This window comes from Aspergillus pseudotamarii (assembly GCF_009193445.1).
Source record: "Aspergillus pseudotamarii strain CBS 117625 unplaced genomic scaffold BDV38scaffold_1, whole genome shotgun sequence".
Lineage (NCBI taxonomy): Eukaryota > Fungi > Ascomycota > Eurotiomycetes > Eurotiales > Aspergillaceae > Aspergillus > Aspergillus pseudotamarii.
Genome location: NW_022475015.1, coordinates 936,456 through 955,344, shown reverse-complemented (window position 1 = coordinate 955,344; position 18,889 = coordinate 936,456). Strand labels below are relative to the sequence as shown.

The window sequence follows — 18,889 nt, the reverse complement described above, 5'->3', positions numbered from 1 at the left end:
CGATAAAAGAGTACAATATTATGAAAGGCCTAGCGGGACAACAGTGTGCCGAATGACATCAACATCCCATATTTTTTAGTATTCGCTTTTCTTTTTCTTTTTCCCTCCAGGCTCTATCAATCACTCAACTTCTCTTCAGATTACTTTGTGTCACTCGTGGAGTCGTTCTCACTCGACTATCAGCACCTCCACCGACAATATTACCTCTTTCGAACTTGGCTATTGTCTTTGACCCGGAGAACTATCCGCGTTCTGTGTAGTCGCTTTTCACACACCGATCGATCTAAGAACTTGAATGGTGAACATATAGAGATATATAGCATGCTCTCTAACCTGTATAAAGTACTAGAGGGCCCAAAGACCGAGTCTCTCGAATCGGAAAACCTAGCGATATTATCTATATATATCCTACTACTTAAACTTCAAAGGACAATAGAGCTGGTAATATCCTATTTTGCTATGCCCGGGCGCCTCCTCTATCCATCTATCCAAAGAGTTTATTTAATAGAATCCGATAGATATCTTAGATCTTGATACTCAAAAAACTATTTACATAGTATTACTGCACTTATTCAACCGCGATATAGTAGAAGTAAGATTCAGCACAGGGTATTAGACTTCTATTATAGAAATAGGATTCTGTCCGATCAGCTAGTCATAGAAATATCAAGTCGACGGCTTAACTGCAATAAAGTATAGCTAAAAATTAAGTATAGTATTCAAGTAGCACTAGGATATATAAATATTAATATAATATCCTGTATTGTTATTAAGAAAAGACTAATTAATTTGGAATTAGATATTTCTATATTAATACAACTTTTTATTATTATACTTCGGATTATTCAACCGATGATAACTGGGAGATTAACGTCTTTTATACTTACTCAAGCCATTCTCTCTGTCCTTATATAAAGACCTGGATGTAGTATAGAAGCAGTAAGAATCCTGAGCTAGTTCTCAAGGCAGAGGTCATGACTACAGTTACTACAGTATACTCCCGGGTGTATATAGACTCTCCACGATGATTATATTATTCCACTTAGTTTCAATATTACTTTTATTGGAATCGCTGCTGACTGTTTTTATCTCTTCCGATGGGTAATATCTTTTATCTTTACTATATACCGTGTACGCATTCTAATGGCTATTTATAATAGCCAGAATTTGAGGAGCTCTACATCCGAATATACAGAATGCTCACAAGGATCTCAGGACCTTTAGGACTTGCTTAATCATTACTTGGGATATTATACCTACCATCAGCGGACCGCCAAGAAGTTGCCGACTTGAGACTATCAGGAAGCTTCGCTGTAGTGAGAGAAGTTGAGCTGAAGATCTCAAGAATGTGATATGGTGAAGATCCAGAATGCGGAATTTTAGGGCTGGATATGCTCTACGTATAATCTTTCAACTACAAAACTAGTACATACGACCATAGGGTGTGGAGAACAGGGCTTCCCGTCCGCTCAGCCGTACTTAAGCCACACGCCGGGAGGTTAGTAGTTGGGTGGGTGACCACCAGCGAATCCCTCCTGTTGTATGTTTTTCTTATCTCGTTATTTTTATAATCGATGATTACCCAATTACTTATTATAAATGTATCTTTTAATTTAGTCGCTGTGGTTCGTGTTTGTTGCTCCATACATCAGCCTGTCACACACTGGTCGTAACAACTGGGTCAAGATATAGAACGGCCTGTGAGATTGGGGTAGAGCCTGAAACACGTGCTGCTATTGACGCATTCCCAGTAGCTCTGGGTCCAAGCTAACGCAGAGCTGATTTCACTCTTCCGTGATTGGTAGACCCCGGAGTCATTAAATCAGAAACGGACCTACATCCTTTATGAGAATAAAGGCTCCTATTAGGCTAATACCTGCATTGGCAGGCCAATGGAAGCTGTTGTTGGTGGCCCGGGCCGAGCCCTGTTTGTATCCTGTACCCTCTCCAGGCAATTGATCAAACAGCCATGTAGGCACAAAAGTACATGATTTCCATAGGGTTCTTTCGAGATGCACAAAACAGCTGGGTATATTCTAGTAGGCGGGAGGGAAGGGGGTGACGCCAAGAAGCCGGCGCTTTCTAGGGCATTAGCTTGTCGAGTCGAGTAAGCGCAATTGCTTGGAATAACTAATTTCTGACCTGCTTAGCCCAAAGCACCAATTGGATCAACCGGCGAGTGAAGACGGCCAGGCCAATGATGTAAACTAACAAAGGGCTGGTAGCTGATTAGATGCCACCATCAACCTTGGCATAGGGTTACCCTCGCTCTCGGAATTTTAGGTGGACCCCGAATGCTTATGTACTTTGTTGGCAAAAGACGGAATTCAAGACTTTGGGGGCGAACGCCACATGTTGATCATCGTCTCCAACCCCTTCGCAGTGTACCACAAGCGGACAGCAATCGACCAACTATTCGCCCGGTCCGCGAATGAGGGCAAATCTGAACTGTTGGGTGGGGAAGTCGTCGATTACTCAGTACATTGGCGTGCTTGTAGTACACAGTGTAAGCTTCCAGGCCCTGGCGGTTTGAGCATTGCGTCGAAGGCTGCAAAGGGCAAGGCTTGTTAGAAATGTATCAGACGATAGGATAGACGAATCCATCCGTGCTGAATTCAATTCCTTAGTGTGTAGTTAGCCAGAGCTCATAGAGATGGCTTGGCAGCCGATGCCCAGCCCTATATGATCTTTCACGCCCAGACCACCGCATGGCACGTTTGGAACGTGGTGTCCACACCATACATTCTCAGCGCCAAATGATGGAGGCACTGCAATGGTGTGTGCGGTATACGAGAAGGGCCTGCCAGTGCAACGGCAAGTGGACAGGGATGGACGTGCATCGCCGGCCGGATTTGCTGTAAGAAGCGATACTATCGCCTAATCATGTAACCCCGCCGTGCAGGGATGAATGTCCCCTTCCGCGCGTCCCGATGCGAGCCATGGTATATCAAACGGTTCACGTAAATTATATCGTGCCAATTGAAAATAGAGTCTCATCCTAGGTCGCCAGATCTCCCATAAACTAACCAGGCCGCATGGGCGAAGGGCCGCCAGGCCGAGAAAGTCTCGATGAGCTATGATTAACTCACACTATACACTATACTATATATAAGGTGTCTGATTAGGAAATCTCAAACGGGTAAGATAGTGCGCTTTCGCGCATAATCTGCTCCAGATTGCTGATCCCCCATCTAAATACGAGATCATGAAACGTGATGCCTGATTCCCTTATTAACAGCTCCCCCCCCCGGTTGATGTTTTGCCCCGAGAGCGAGAGTCCTCTGTTGAAACCGCCATGACAGATTCAGCACGATCAGATACCACGGCAACGACAACAAATGATCCCAAGCTGCGTACGGCATGTGATAACTGCCAGCTCTCAAAAGTACGATGTAGTCGAGGCAAGCCTTCGTGCTGGCGGTGCAGCCAGAGCGGTGTCAAGTGCGTATACAGCCCACTGAGGAGGACAGGACGCCCGCCCAAGAACAACGTCAACAATGCTGCGACGCAGCGTGAAAGGGCCGCTTCAACCCGATTATCGACTGGTAACTCATTGCAAAACCGCTCTCCTCGCGATATCATCACCCAGAAAGCCTCGCCCGATCGTCACCGTCCACCGCAGGACGCTACCACCGCCAATGAAGTGGCAACGGCCTGTTCACCAGCACGGCTGCAACAGCCTCTGACGGAAGTGGCCGCATGCTCATCCGCGCTAGGTGATGCAATACCTGCCGTGCATTCCATGACCAACGCTGTATGTCAAGACCTAAGCCAGAATGCTGCGCTGTCCGTGGCAAATCTCGATATGGGCGTCAGTGCCAGTGACTTCTCCACCTTAGATATGGACCTAGACCTGGATATGAGCATGTGGGAGATGCCGAGCATGCCAGACCTGGCAATGGATCACAGCCATGGAGATATCGGACCAACCGCTATGGCTGGCTCACAAACGGACGAGATAGGCCACCTGCCGCTGGAATCCATCATCTCGTCCCCCTCCACCACATTCGACACCCATCAACCGAGCGACTGCGCGCATCGAGCCCGAAACAAGCCACCGACGACTCTCATGAGCGGTCTTTCCGCCCTATCGACCGCTATGCCAATCAGCGGCGTCTGTGAGGAAATTGCAGATAATGGACTGGCTAGCCCGCCCCCGTCGGATCTGACCACGGCCTTGTCCAGCCACCATACATCATCACTGTCGGGAGCGCGCACTGTGTGTGTCGCCTCCAGCACGCGAGAGCACGCTGGTAATAGGCCATGCTCGCTGGATGGAACATGCTACAAGGCCCTCTCCGGGCTGTTGACCAAGCTGGGTGACTTTGACCTGTCTCAGGCAGAGGCCGCGCCGCTAGACGGCCTGCTGTGTATCGACCGTGAGCTCCAGCACAAATTACGCATGGCACTTAACTGCGGGCACTGCACGCGGATGCCCAGCAATCAAAACTTGCTCATAATTATATACATGTCCCTAGACAGCTTACTGTGCCTCTTTGAGAAGCAGCAAAGCCAACCCAAAGACAATTCAGGCAGCGCGAATGGCTACCGCAAACAAAGGTCTTCCACAACGACCGCCGCCATCGCTGCAGCCCCTCAACGACATCTCATGTCGCATTCGCGACAGCCGCCTTCACCATTGCCACATGGGAGGCCCGATGACACAAGCTCTCGTAGCCAGCGCCAGTTTCCCTGGACTGACCAGTCTCTTCTGGTTGGTAGCTTCCTCGTCGATGATGTGGTCAAGGCCAGCTTTCTACAGCGCCTTATTTTGGATTACATTGACAATGTTCTCTCTATACTTGCTGAGCTTGAAACGATAGCTGATACAATAATGAAGGGCGTGAATTGCATGATATCTCGACAGAAGGCAGATGATATTTACAAGAGGGCGTATTTTCTGCGCGCCAGGCTGCTTTTGGCAACAGACAGGTTGTGAAATCGGGTTCGGCCATCGAGATAGTTTATTCTGCTGTGCTTTTAAGACCTGTCCAATTGTTCTTCTCTTGAATGGTGGCATCACAAAATGTTTTGCTTTCCACCATCCATCTATCTTGGCCATGTAACTTCCAGAGTCTATGACCGGGATATCTTATTAGCCAAGCTTTCTATCCGGGATGTTAATAAGGTTCTCACCCTTATCCAAACGATCCAGATTGGCCTCCAGAATATCCAGCATTCTATCCCAGTTATTAGAACTCTGCCAGCTCACATGGTGCGTGATCACCACATTGGGGGCGCTAAACAACGGATGCGATTCAGGCAGCGGCTCAGGATCCGTCACGTCCACAGCAGCGCCCCAAATCTTTCCCTTGTGCAGTGCATCAATCAGGGCTTCTGTGCAAATCAGTCTGCCCCGCGCAACATTGGAGATGAATATTCGCTTATTGCCCTGTGCCAATATAGCAAATTGCTCCGGCCCGAGCAGATATTCGGTCTCCTTGGTCAGCGGCAGGCAGAGCACTAGGAGGTCCAGGTCCTGGCGCAGGAACTCGTTGACGGCATCTCTAGACTCGCCATGAAACCACTTGGAGGGCAGCTGGCCGTGCGGGTCTCCCATACCCAAAACGCTGTAGTGGTCACTCTTGGCTTTCTTATCCGAGGTGTATGGCGTTCGCGTGAAGGCGTATACCTCCATCCCCATTGCCGTGGCGAGACGTGCATACTGACGCCCGACGAAACCATATCCAAGAATGCCCATACGCATGCCTGCAGAGTCTCTTGTCTCGGCTCTGACAACTGACCAGGTGCCCTCCCTTTGCGATTCTATGTGGCGCAGGATGTTGTGATTTCTCATAATCCAAGTTGACATGACCCACTCTGCAATTTGAGGGCTAAGTAGAAAACACTGGTGTGAGAGAAGAGTTTCGGGGGAAAGGATAGGTCACGGGGAAGGTTGCTTACCAGTGTATGCCACTTGCAGTGCTAAATGCAACGTCCGGGGAGTTGTACCTCTGGTGATGGATCCATCGATCCACGCCGGCTGAGGTCAGCTGTATAAAACGCACATTGGACATTAGTTCTTCCGGGTGCGTCAGGTAGAGGCATGTCAATGTGACGCCATTCCAAAGCTCCGGTTCTATCTGGTTTGCCTCCAGACCTAGCTCTAACCACAGAACCCTGGACCGAATTTCGATCCCTGGGTACTTGGATTCCATCTTTCTCTTCCACTCCGCTGGAATTTCAATGGGCATTTGAATTAAAAGCACATCTTTGCAGAGCTTGCTGACTGGAGGTCCAGAGTTCAGTGGAAGAAAAGAAGGTGTCATTATTCGTATCAATGACGCTGTCCCTCGGGTTATCTATTGCTAGCTTCTTTCAATGCCACAAGACGCAGAGTTAAAGTCCAATGTTTTTATGTTGAGACGAGTAGGGTGTCTGATTTATATTAGGCTTTTTCGTCTTTGGATAATGAGCCGAAGGCTGTCATAAAATCTGACCGGTGCATAGAATGCGCCGCGGCGCTCGTTTACAAACACGAGTCCTCCACAAGAATTCGAACGCATCTACTGCGTTTACAATTTTGCTCCACCAAGCGGCTTTAGAGAGAAAGAATTAAGCATACAAGATATTGGTCAATTTTAATTTCCTATATTGCGGCATATGTGCGGCCTACGACAATACTTCCAGCCGCAACTCGTGCATGTGCTCATTGCTTCCACTTGAGAATCGACATGCCATCGTACAGCGGCAAAACGAGCGAGTCAACGCGGGAGTCATTCTTGCAGAACTCGCTGAGCTTGCGCATGGCCTTGCCACACTCGATCCAGTAGGGGACAAGATCCTTGCGAAGATGGGGGCCAGCGTTAGGGTCAATCGCAAGACCGCGAGAAAAGACTAGGCAAGCATAAGGTCAGTCAATGTTATGTGCTTTCAATATTTCTTTCCATTTTCTCTTCCTCTTCAACGATTTGGCTTAACTGACCGTTGTCACAGATAATGATACCATGGGAAGACAGCAGCTTCTTATCCAGGATGGTGCGGACGTAGCCCTCGTAGCCTTCCTTGTCGGCGTCAACAAAGACAATGTCAAAAGTCCCATTGAGAGTCTTGAGCGTGTCCTGCGCAGGCCCTTCGAGCAGAGTAACGCGGCCCTGCATGCTATTGCGCTCGATTGTTCGCTTGGTAGCATTAATCATGCGCTCCTCAATCTCGAGAGTGATGATCTCAGACTTTTGCTTGGTGGTTGCCTCGTACCAAGCGAGGGCGCTGAAGCCAGAGTAGCTGCCAATTTCGAGGACTAAGAAAAACATGTTAATTTACTTTCTTGGCGAGAGGAAAAAGGCCCTGTAGCACATACTTTTCTTTGGCATTAGAATCTGGGCAAGAAATTTGTTTGTCACGCCCTGAAGTAGCGACGACATCTTGTCGGCATCGTCAAAGTTGTCGCGAGTCCACTCCCAGACCTCTTGCATGCCTGGGCTGATGCCGTCAGAAGCCCTGGCAATACTCCGTCGCCATGGCTGCCTGCTCGACCTATGAGATGGGCCAGGTTTAGTTACAATTCCCTGTGACAAGAGCTGGGGGCACCTCCGACGTACAGTAAATGGTAGCACGCTGTTCATCGTTCTGGCGGTTAGATTTGGAGGAAGGGCGGTTGTATGCTGGCTCTTTCGCAGCGAATAAAATTCTAATATTGGCAATGTAGTCGTTGTAATCTCCCAACTGAGCGTAAAAGGTCGAGTCTCATATACTTTCTCATCTTATCACCGACAACTTTCATTTATTGGCTACTGCCTCAATTACGACACGAGAAGGCAGCTCGGAATTCCCAAAAGTAGCCCTTCATCCCACTGTGTTCTCTCCCCGACAGGCGAGGTTGCGGCTCCTTATTTTGTCTACCGAGTGAGATGGGACGATTCATTCATCCCACGGCCTTGGCGGGGAAATTGGAATCTCTCGGTGGCTTTCATATGCAACGTGGGATCCGCTACAGGGATCTACAAAAGTGGCCGCGGCGCATTTAGCAGGGTTCTGCGAAGCCGGATATGCTTCCTGATTATTCGATCACCAGAAAGTGATTGAATTGATGTCATTCGCATAAAGTCTGTGGCTCTTGCTAGTTCTTTACGATACTATAGCTCCCTGTCATGCGATACTTAACATGCTCTTCAACAGTCATGACCTCAGCAGATGACTTTGCTTGCACCTGAAGCCCGTCGAGTGGCTTGAGTTTGGAATCCAGATTGCCATCAAAGAAGAATACGATACTATACCTGTCATCGCTGCTCTGGTTCCAAACACGATGAAGGCTGCTGCGATACTCGCCTCCGGTGAGCAGAGACATGACGTCGCCGAGGTTGACAATGTAAACATCTGGGTTGGGTGGCACACCAACCCACTGGTCCGTCTTGTAGTCTTTCACCTGGAGCCCGGGATGCTCGTCCTGCACCAGTAGGGTGATGGCGCTAAAGTCGGTGTGCTCACCGGCACCAAGCTGCATCTTGGCCGTTCCCTGCGAACCTGGTGTTGGCGGGTAGTGTAGTAGGCGAAGGAGCCACATGGGATCGTTGGCCTGTAAATCGTCAAAGCAAAACGATCCACAGGGCAGTGTGGCGGCGAGGAGGTCAAAACCGATGCGGGATACCCGCAGCATCTCGGAATAGTATTCTTCTGTTACGGAGCGGAAATCTGCGGTCGCGAGAACGTCAGACGGCGGCCAAACATTAGGGCCTTCCAGGAAACGGCCCTGGATGACACGAGGGTGGCCCATGGGTACGTCTTTGGAGATGAAAAACCCCTCCTTGATATCTCGCAAGACCCCGTCCCCATCTTCCTCCGTCTCGTAGGACTGTGAGCCCATGGCATCATAGCCACGAAACCTAGGATTCTCTCTAGCATCCAGACGAAGTTTACCCTCTGCAGGAATAGAAAAGAATTTGGCGGAGGCTTCAAACACTCGCTTTTGCAGCTCTGGGGACACGCCGTGGCCTTTCATTTGGAAGAAACCCGTCGATCGACATGCTCGCCGGACGTCGTCGATAACTTGCTGAGCGGCATCGCTCTTGGGATCCTCAATGAAAGGTGTAATGTCTATGAGGGGCAGGTAAAAGTCTGGCAGTTCTTGGACGGAAGGCATTATCTCCGAGAGTGAATTGTTATCAGAATAACTTGTGATAGGTCTACTGTGGAATTGACATGCGAATTGACGTGCGAATTGAGATAGAGGAATCAAACTGATCAATGTGGTCACCCATGTAGTAAAGCTATTGCTAAGTATTATATTTTTAATCCCTCAACACTATGTCACCACATTTGAGTCCATTTTGGCAAGACTTCGGGTCATTTCGCTCGGGCCATTAGTGAGGGCACGGCTGCATCACGGTGCAGGAGACGCTCTTCATATTTCCCGACTGAGGGTGCGGGCCCTAGAATGTGTTTCTGCGAATATTGTTCATAAATGCGACAGAGAAAATGAGCATAACATAGAAAGAAGTCTATGTTCCTCAATTATTACACCTTCAACAGCCACGATGTATTATTCAGCGCCAGCGCCCGACCAGCTTACACGCCATCTTCCTCGCATTCTTTGTCTCCATGGCGGAGGAACCAACGCACGTATCTTTCGGGCCCAATGTCGTGGAATTGTTGCGCAGTTAAAATCAGAATATTGCCTCGTCTTTGCTCAAGCACCATTCGAGTCTCAAGCGGGCCCCGATATCACGCAGGCCTACGGCGAATGGGGCCCGTTTTGTCGCTGGCTTCGCTGGCTACCGGATCAGCCTCATGCGCACGCGAACTTCATAATTGAACAAATAGATGGGGCGTTGATGGATGCCATGGCTACTGATACTAGAGCGGGCGTAACTGGCGAATGGGTCGGCATATTAGGATTCAATCAGGGCGCGAAAGTAGCCGCTAGCATCCTCTATAGACAACAACTTCGACAACAATGCCTTGATCAAGACGACATGTTCAATTTTCAATTCGGCATCCTCGTGGCCGGCCGAGCACCTCTGGTTTCTTTGGATCCCGACGTGTGGCCGGATCCAACCCTGCCAGATGCGTCGCAAATTACGGACTGGCCCAAGAGGGACAGCGACAAGCGCAGTTTTTATGGCAATAAGCACATTCTGAGTATTCGGACACTGCATGTGCACGGCATCAATGACAAGGACTTAGAGCTTCACCGGAGTCTATTTGGGAATTTTTGCGACTCGCGGAGCAGGCGTTTGGTAGAGTGGGATGGGTCGCATCAAGTACCGCTGAAGCATAAGGGCGTGAAGGTAGTCGTGGAGCAGATTCGTAATCTTGCAGCTAGCTCAACACTGTCTACTTAAAAGTAGTCATAGTAATAAAGGTATAAAGGATAATGTTTCACAACAGCTGTCTCTTGAACTGGCTTTGCCCTGCCTTGGAGATGCCGCGGCCCGGTGCGTTTGTTCCACTTGGAACCAGCCGAGCCCCATGTACTGTAATTTCTCCGTCTAGTCCTTCCCAGCATCAAGGTCCGCGGCGAATCACGGGATTAACAGGAGTGATCGCACTTGTAACTTAAGACTAAAGCTCCAGGATAGGGCCGAGTGCCAAGACAGCGTCACGAAGTATATCTTGACGGAGTCGCCTACAGTCTCTCCCAGACAGCTTCTCTTGTGCATATTGCTCCCAGTTACAGATAAACGACCTTAGTTCTTAATATCATACTATGCGTTCTCTTGCGAAGCAAAATCTTAGTGAGTGGAAAGGGGAGCTTTTTCATCTGCTTGATCTCATTCTTGCCTATCTCAGCTAGCTACTACCAATTCCTCGGCGTTGTGGGCCCCCGCTTACCGGCCCCGGAAGAACCCATATTCCTGGGCCCTAAGGCCAGACGGAAGCCCTCACCAACACAAAATATGGTACAAAATGTATTTTTATTTGGGCCACAAGTGCTATCACTAGATGTGGATGACATCAAAACCCTGCGAGATACACTTCATTCAACACCAAGCAATCGATGGGCTCTCGACTGTCTATCTGAGCTGCCAGACTTGTGGGATGTCGTTACCAAAAATGTCTCTCAACTAAAAACTTTCGATGGCAAGCCATTGCTGAAAAGGTTTGTGGACGAATTCAATGCTGGAAGCACATCGCCGTCCACGTTCCTGCTTCCAGCCAACTTCATGCAGGAATCAGTTGCAGCTGGTCTATGTACCGGGTTGCTAGGGGCGATGACCGCGAGCCATTCCGGTACCCTACAGAGCTTGGCGACGAACAGTGCCAAAACTGTGAGACAAGCCATGGCAATTGGGGGAATGGTCGATGCCGAAATGGCATCAAACGGTACAGGTGGGCGTGCAACGTCTTTCTCGGTATCATGGGATTCGTTCCTCAAGGGGAAGAGTTACATGTCCATGTCCATTGTGGCCGGTGACACGCTCAAGCTGAATGAGATGATGGGACACTTGACGGAGAGGAGAGCCCAGATAGCTCAGGAGCAAAATGGTGCAAAGTAAGGACTTTCTGTCTATTCTTGATTGAAACAGACGCAAGAACATCCACGATGGTCTCTAGTCAGGGCCCCCAACAGCAGGACATAAAGGCCTGTTGTGGTCCTTTGGCCAGCCAATTAGATGTAGGTAAATTGCAATATGAATGATTTTACATGCAGATATCGCGAAACTAGTATATTATGTCGTGGGGTTTTGAGGGATATTATAAAATTAACGCAGTTTTTTTTCATCTGTCATGAATGTGGCAAGCAGCTGAGAGCACTCGATCACATCATCAATTTCCCAAAGTAAACCCACGCCTAGACACCCGCGTACCTTAACTACCAGACCAAGGCCATGGGCAGACAGCTCTACTTGGTATTGGGGTCTAATACTTTGGTAGTTGTTTCGGGGAAACTGAACTGAGAGCAGCTAAGGCCGGAGTACCAGTTGCACTTTAGCCGCCGGAAACAAAACTTCCGCAAGGTAGATAGGAAAAGGCTTTGCGGTCTAAGGAGGAATGGATAGAATCCCAATGGCCGAGGCCAATGTTTTATTTTTATTTTATTTTTTTTTGTTTTTGAGATGACTCCAACTGTCACTGCCATATCCCGAAACTACACCACCAGGCGAGCTAGCCTTTGTTCCCCCACACCCCTCCTCCCCCGGCCAAAAAGACCGTCTTGTAGTTATTTGCTTGATCGCAGGGACTGCATGATAGGTTGAGCTTTGGGATCTTTTTGCTGAATTATCGCGGGCTGAGTTCGAGAGACAACTGTAGTGCATCCGCGCCAGTATGTCTGAATCACACCTAAGAGGGTGAGGTGAGCGCAGCGTAGTTGCACTATTAATTTAAAAAGTCATATATACTTTAATCAACCTGAATTATAAGCCTAGGAGAGCAGTATATTTAACATTTCCATACTGTAGACAGATATACTTCTTCATTAGAGCATTCTCTATGCCCTCCTCTATACGTTTGTATTATAGTAGTTGATATCAAGGGGCGACAATATCACTAGCTTGGCCAAGGCAAACATAACGGGTGTAAAATATAGAGTCTGGATAATCAAACCATTTGGCCTATAGTACTATTCGAATACTGATTACCAAATGCTCATTGAAGACAGAATTTCAGAATGTATCATTCTAGCATTACTGAGAAAACCACAAAACACAGAGAAGAATGGAAAGAAGATAAGGTCTAATTGGGAAAAGAAAAAGGATGCACCATTTGCGAACATATACTTAAAGTGTATAACCTCGTGCAAATCTGAACCCTTCCCAACCAACTGCTCGAGTCTGCTGGCATCGCTTGCGATACTCAATTGCGCTCCCTCCATATCTGGCCACACTCCGAACGGTTTTCCCGGGGACGTTCGTGTTCACTCCAGTCATCCAACTATCGATCTCATTCGACAATGCACCCTTACTACACTCGATTACATGCTCGGTCCACCTGTCTGCGGCTTCTTCAGTTGCCTCAACTAATGTGTAACCCTCATTGTGGCAGAACTGCAATAGCTGATTCACAACCTGAACGGAATGTTCAATACTCCGTGGAATGTTTCCAAATGGTTGGTGTGGACCCAGCACCATAAACATATTCGGGAACGAAGGAGCCATGAGCCCAAGATAAGTATAAGGCCGATGGTCAAGCCAGACAGCACGCTTCCCTGTTTCACTGTCACTACTAGCGATGAGTGGCCGATCATCCTTTCCATGCCACTCAACAGCATTAAAGGCACCAGTGATTGCATCAAAGCCGGTCGCGTATACCAGAATATCCAGCTCATGTTCCTTGCCGTCCGAAGTGAGGATCCCATTTGGAGTGACTCTCTCAATAGGCGTCTTTTGCAAATTGACGAGATGGACATTTGGCTGATTGAATGCTTCAAAGTATCCACTCTCCAGTGGCACCCGTCGCGTACCGAAGCCATGGTTTTTGGGAATTAGGCTATCCGCTACAACGGGATCATGCACTCTTTCTCGAATCTTGTTCGCCATAAACTCGGAGTATAGCCTATTCGCTTCACGATCGGTGTACGTGTCGCAGAACGCCCCTTGCCATTTGGCGAAGCCAGGTTCAGCATAGAGCTTCTCCCATAATGCGACGCGCTCTTCGTGCGACACTTCGGAAGACTTGCGAGGGTCGGGCTTGTGCAGGAAGCCGGTCGGTGTTGAGGCACACCGCTGGAAGGTAGCATCGTATTCAGCTTTGATTTTCTCCATATGCTCTGGCGTAATCTTCATGTTTCGCAGCGGGGCAGACCAACTCGCAGTTCGCTGGAACACGGTGAGCGACCTGATACTGGGCTCTTTAGCTGTTTCCGTGATGGTCTGAATCCCGGTTGCTCCTGTGCCGATCACACCAATTCGCTTGTTGGCGAAGTCGCGCTTCATGTCGAAATCTTTCGGCCAGCGTGATGTATGAAATGACTGACCCTGGAAGTCTTTGAGACCGGGGATCGCAGGTAGAGTCGGGTTGGATAGAACACCCAAACAACTAAGGAAGAAGCGTGCGCGATAGTGGAAACCGGCCTCATCCACGAAAAGCCAAGTACGTTCTGCATCCTGCCAATGCGCAGACTTAATTCGAGTATTGAACTGAATATCTTTGTACAAGTCGTGTTTTTCGCAAACCCGCTCAATATACTCGAGAGTATCCGGCTGCGCGGAGAAGGTGTCTTTCCAGTTCCATTCCTGTAAGAGTTCTTTATCCCATGAAAATTGATAGGATATGGTTTCAGAGTCAAAGCGGGCACCTGGGTAACGATTCCAAAACCAGGTACCTCCTACGCCTTCTCCAGCTTCGAGGACTTTGACGCTCAAGGAGGGAAGATTCTTTCGAACCTCGTGTAAGCTGTAGATGCCCGAGAGGCCGGCACCAATTATCAACACATCGTAGTTTTGCTCTCGTGCTCCGATGGAACCCATTTTTGCTGAGTATGTTTGACTGATGTCCTTGTGGAAGATGGTGAATTGCCAGATGGCCAGTTAATGCGGGGTCTATATGTGATCTTTTATAATGTGGACTCTACCTCTACCCCCGGTCCACGGTGAGCAACGTGATCATGTGGCAGACGATTTCGAGTAGACGCATGCTTCCACAAGATAGTATCTCCTTCACTTTCCGTCTGACCTTGGTTGGGGAAAGTGGAGAAAAGATCCGACACCAGCTCTTAGGACGCATACTCGCCAAAAGAGGAAGGGCAACGCAGTCACGGGATGCGGAGACTTTCCCAACGCAGCTTAACTTTTGATTGGCCACTTGGCAATCAAATGGCGTTGATATGAGAGTATAGGGAAGGTCTTAGAAGTCATACCCTATCAAACAACATTATTGCCAGCAATAAGAATGCTGCCCTCATGATAAGCCACGTCTCGTATCAGTACAAGAATGAGGATTACTATCATGCCCAGACTAGTAGATTGGATTTAAGTCACGGCGTAGCCCAGTTCTACGAACAGTCTTTTGTAGATTCTTTTACACCGATTTCTCCTTTTTTTTTATCTCTTCACTAGAAGTATTGTATGCATCCCTCACAATGGTTGAGACCACTGACCCACCACACTCTACTGAGGACAGTGCTGGGAAGAAAGACGCCCTTGATCTTGGAAAAGTTGAAAGTTGCTCAGCTGGCCAGCAGTTCCAGTATGCTGAACGGGCTGGAACAAAAAGAAACATCAAGTCTCGCCATGCCCAAATGATGGCCATCGGCGGTGCCATTGGCACGGGCTTCTTTGTTGGTGCTGGCCAGGCGCTTGCAATTGGGGGACCAGGCTTCCTCCTACTTGCCTATGGACTTATGTCCCTTCTTGTTTACGGCGTATTCACTGCAGTGATTGAGATGAGCACGTACCTTCCCATCCCGGGGTCCTCGATTGCATACTACTGTAGCCGCTACGTCTCATCATCTCTTGGCTTTGCCTTAGGTTGGCTCTACTTCTACTCGTTCGGGATCATCGTCGCATACGAAATCACCGCTGCCAGCCTTGTGATCAACTACTGGCCAAACAATGTTCATATCGCCGTATGGGTTACCGTCCTTTTGGTCGTCATCGTAGGCCTCAACCTCTGTCCAGTGGGTGTCTACGCAGAGGCCGAATTCTGGTTTGCAGGCATCAAAGTAATCATGATAATCGGGATGATCATCTTATCCCTTGTCATCATGCTCGGCGGAGCACCCACTCATGATCGACTTGGATTCAGATATTGGAATGACCCTGGCGCAACGAATGCTTATATAGTCACTGGAAGCGGCGGCCGCTTCACCTCCTTTCTTTACGTCTGGGTCTGGTCCGGCTTTTCCTTCTTCTTCGGACCAGAGCTGATGGTATTCACGGGTGGAGAAATGCGGAATCCACGCAAGAACCTCCCCAAAGCATCCCGCCGATACTTCGGTCGACTGGTCGTCTTCTACATCCTTGGCACCCTCTCCATGGGTGTAACCTGTCCCTCAAACGCCGAAGGCCTCACATCCAACACCGGCGACGCCAACGCATCGCCATGGGTCATCGCAATCCGCAACGCCGGCATCGCTGTCCTCCCCTCCATCATCAATGCCTGCATCCTCACCAGTGCCTGGTCCGCCGGTAACGCCTACCTATACATGTCGAGCCGAGCGCTCTACTCCCTCGCCGTGGCAGGCAACGCACCCAAGATCTTCACCCGCTGCAACAGCTACGGCTTACCCATATACGCCGTCCTGGGCAGTAGCTGCTTCAGTCTGCTAGCCTACCTCAATGCCGGCTCCCAGGCAGGGGAGGTCTTCAACTGGTTCGTCAGTCTCACCAATACATCAGGATATACCTCCTGGCTCATGTGCTGCATTATCTTTCTTCGGTTCCGGAAGGCCTGCAATGCTCAGGGTATCGTTTTGCCTTATCGTTCGCATATCCAGCCCGTTGCGGCGTGGGTTTGTCTCTTCGTTTTTACAATCCTGTTGTTATGTAATGGGTTTACTGTATTCTTTCCCGGTCGGTTTTCGGCCAGTGGGTTCTTGACGGCTTATCTTGGGATTCCGCTTTTCTTGGTTTTTTATTTTGGACATAAGTTGACAGTGGGCCGGAAGGCTCCTTGGGTATATAACTCAGAAGATGTGGACTTGAGATCTGGTGTTGACGAAGTTAATGCTGAGGCTGAGACGTGGGCTAGAATGGACGCTATTAAGAGGGAGAAGAATGGCACGCCGAATGTGTTCTGGAGGAAGATTTCTTTGCTATGGTCGTGACTTATGTGGAGTCAGTTCCTTGATGTGATATTTACGTTAGGTCTTAGTATACTTCTTTTATTTTGTATAACGAGCTATGAGATTAATGAATGGATGTGCAATTCTGTGCCAGTTCTATTGAATTAGCTAGATGACATATTATAGCGGTAAGTTCTGTCGGTATCGAATCTAATGTATGCTCTTTGGGAGGTTTGGGGCTTGTTGAAAGGAAAAAGGGGTTACATGTCTCTACCACTTTGGAACTGTTGTAGGTGCTCTAGAAAGGCAATTACGAGATAATGGTAACTATCAATGGAGGTGGGTCTATAACATGGTATGATCGCTAGCTAGAATGAAAGTATAAGATGCATCAGAATCGTTGCCTCCATTAGTCTTTTGAAAACCAAATCTATCTATCTATAGATCGTGATCATGCGTTTTTTTTTAAGCTATGCGCCAGATCGCTGGACGAGTATCTCTAGCAAAGAACCGTGTGCTAGAGACGCATTATGTTCATAACAAAGTCGTACCTTCTAGATGAGTACTCTAGAAGTTCTTGGTCTCGCCGTCCTTGAGCTTACCGGCACCAACCAGCCTCTTAGCCTCCTCAGCGTAAACGTTCTTGACAGCAGCAGCATCCTTGCCAGCAGCAGTAAGACGCTCAGCCAGACCGGCAAGCTCCTCAGCATCAATCTTGCTCATGATAAGCTCAACGTCGGTCAGGACGGAGTCGACCTGAGCGGCGGAAGCCTCGCCATCAGCGAAGTAGTTGACCTCCTTGACGGAGCCCTTGACAACACGCTTGTTCTTCTTAGTAGCGTTCTTAGCGGCTTCCTTGGCCTTCTTGGCCTTCTCACGCTCAGCCTTAGCGGCCTCCTCGGCATCCTTCTTACGCTGCTCCTCTTCCAGACGAGCCTTCTCCTTCTCCTCAGCCAGACGCTTAGCCTCGGCTTCCTTCTCGAGACGCTTCTTGTCCTTGTCGGCACGAGCAGCCTTGCGGAACTTCTTAATACGTTCATCCTGAGCAGCACAGTCGTCTACGAGCTTACGGAGACGAGCAGTGTCCTCAACCTTGCGCTTGCGGCGAGCGTTGGCGTTCTTCTTCTCGGTCTGACGCTTCTGGTCACGGCTTTCGCCGTCATCGGGCACATCCTCATCGAGGTATTCAAAGGTACGCCAGCTGTCGAAGTTGTACCAGAAGTTGTAGAAGTTGTCGACCTCCTCGAAGGTGCTGTTGTCGTCGCCCAGCTTAGGAACGGGCTGGATCTTGGAGAAACGACCCTCGGACTCGAAGACACGGTTCCACAGTTTGTAGAAGTTACCCTTGGCAGCCTCCTTCTTGGTGGGAGGCTCAACATCGGCAGCTTCATCGACGGAGTCGAACTGACGACGCCTGACGGGGTCCGAGAGCACTTCGTGGGCCTTCTGGATACACTTGAAGAAGCTGTCGTTCTCATCACGGTCACCCAGGGCGGCCTTCTTGTCGGGGTGGTGACGGAGAACCTTCTTGCGGTGGGCACGCTTGATCTGCTCGGGGGTGGCGCGCCAACGGTACTTGGTAATACCAAGGACGGCATAGTGATCTTGGCTCTGTGAAAGAGATGTTTAGAATCTTTGAAGCTTTCAAATGTCCATCCGTAGCGAGGTCATCGGACATACCTTCCAGTCCTTAGCATCCCGAGATAACATCATGGGGTCTTCGTCCTCGGAGATTTCGCCATCATCCTCCTCTTCAGTCTTCTTGACGTTCTGCTGGGCCTGGATTCTCTCATCCTCAGAGAAAGTGCGGTGGTGACGCTTCTAGAGGATTGTTAGCACCGATTCAATATATCAATATCCAATAGTGAGAACCGCCAGGAGCCCAACTACCGAAATGGAATACAGGAGCACATACTCTACGAGCGTGGGCCAAGAAGTGAGGGCCAACAGCCTCCAAGTTCCTCTGGGTAGCACCAGAGAGAGTGCCAACGGCCTTGAAGTTATTCTCGGCGGACCAGCCCTCAGAAAGGGCGGGCAAAGAGACGTTGACGACTTGAACAGTAGTCATTTTGTCTAAATCGAAGCAATTAACTTGGATGTGCTTCGGGGAATTTAGGAGGGAAAGATACCCAAAGTTGTGTGCTAGCGATAAGAATGGGGGGCCGATGGCAGAAAATTGAGAGCCTGATTTTTCTTTTTTTCTGCCCCGACTTCCCGCTTTCGGAACTGCCAATCAGGCGGCGGGTGTTTCGGAGGTCATCGAAGGCCATGGATTGACTGACCAGG

The 18,889-nt window shown here is 49.1% G+C and overlaps 8 protein-coding genes across 8 annotated transcripts; 4 read left to right on the top strand and 4 right to left on the bottom strand.

The window, feature by feature from the left end:
• Positions 1-3,295: 3,295 nt before the first annotated feature.
• BDV38DRAFT_276923 (Zn(II)2Cys6 transcription factor domain-containing protein) lies at positions 3,296-4,939 on the top strand (the record flags this gene model as incomplete). The annotated part of the gene is made up of 1 exon (XM_032058365.1): positions 3,296-4,939. One exon carries the CDS (start codon positions 3,296-3,298, stop codon positions 4,937-4,939), a length of 1,644 nt encoding a protein of 547 aa, XP_031919917.1.
• A 156-nt stretch (positions 4,940-5,095) lies between these two features.
• On the bottom strand, positions 5,096-6,269 carry BDV38DRAFT_266976 (D-isomer specific 2-hydroxyacid dehydrogenase family protein; the record flags this gene model as incomplete). The annotated part of the gene is made up of 2 exons (XM_032056507.1): positions 5,096-5,834; positions 5,905-6,269. 2 exons carry the CDS (start codon positions 6,267-6,269, stop codon positions 5,096-5,098), a joined length of 1,104 nt encoding a protein of 367 aa, XP_031919916.1.
• A 1,790-nt stretch (positions 6,270-8,059) lies between these two features.
• BDV38DRAFT_266975 (isopenicillin N synthase family dioxygenase) lies at positions 8,060-9,286 on the bottom strand (the record flags this gene model as incomplete). The annotated part of the gene is made up of 2 exons (XM_032056506.1): positions 8,060-9,063; positions 9,277-9,286. 2 exons carry the CDS (start codon positions 9,284-9,286, stop codon positions 8,060-8,062), a joined length of 1,014 nt encoding a protein of 337 aa, XP_031919915.1.
• Positions 9,287-9,473: 187 nt separating this feature from the next.
• On the top strand, positions 9,474-10,280 carry BDV38DRAFT_276920 (serine hydrolase FSH; the record flags this gene model as incomplete). The annotated part of the gene is made up of 1 exon (XM_032058364.1): positions 9,474-10,280. The coding sequence occupies one exon, from the start codon at positions 9,474-9,476 to the stop codon at positions 10,278-10,280; it is 807 nt and encodes a 268-aa protein (XP_031919914.1).
• A 555-nt stretch (positions 10,281-10,835) lies between these two features.
• Positions 10,836-11,435, top strand: BDV38DRAFT_276919 (uncharacterized protein; the record flags this gene model as incomplete). The annotated part of the gene is made up of 1 exon (XM_032058363.1): positions 10,836-11,435. The coding sequence occupies one exon, from the start codon at positions 10,836-10,838 to the stop codon at positions 11,433-11,435; it is 600 nt and encodes a 199-aa protein (XP_031919913.1).
• Positions 11,436-12,659: 1,224 nt separating this feature from the next.
• On the bottom strand, positions 12,660-14,348 carry BDV38DRAFT_289676 (flavin-containing monooxygenase; the record flags this gene model as incomplete). Its single annotated transcript, XM_032061311.1, has 1 exon — positions 12,660-14,348. One exon carries the CDS (start codon positions 14,346-14,348, stop codon positions 12,660-12,662), a length of 1,689 nt encoding a protein of 562 aa, XP_031919912.1.
• A 611-nt stretch (positions 14,349-14,959) lies between these two features.
• On the top strand, positions 14,960-16,645 carry BDV38DRAFT_276917 (amino acid permease/ SLC12A domain-containing protein; the record flags this gene model as incomplete). Its single annotated transcript, XM_032058362.1, has 1 exon — positions 14,960-16,645. The coding sequence occupies one exon, from the start codon at positions 14,960-14,962 to the stop codon at positions 16,643-16,645; it is 1,686 nt and encodes a 561-aa protein (XP_031919911.1).
• A 332-nt stretch (positions 16,646-16,977) lies between these two features.
• BDV38DRAFT_232135 (putative ribosome associated DnaJ chaperone Zuotin) lies at positions 16,978-18,820 on the bottom strand. Its single transcript, XM_032053013.1, has 3 exons — positions 18,519-18,820; positions 18,284-18,424; positions 16,978-18,214 (listed from the first exon to the last, which is right to left on the bottom strand). Exons 1-3 carry the CDS (start codon positions 18,669-18,671, stop codon positions 17,171-17,173), a joined length of 1,338 nt encoding a protein of 445 aa, XP_031919910.1. The 5' UTR covers positions 18,672-18,820; the 3' UTR covers positions 16,978-17,170.
• Positions 18,821-18,889: the final 69 nt, after the last annotated feature.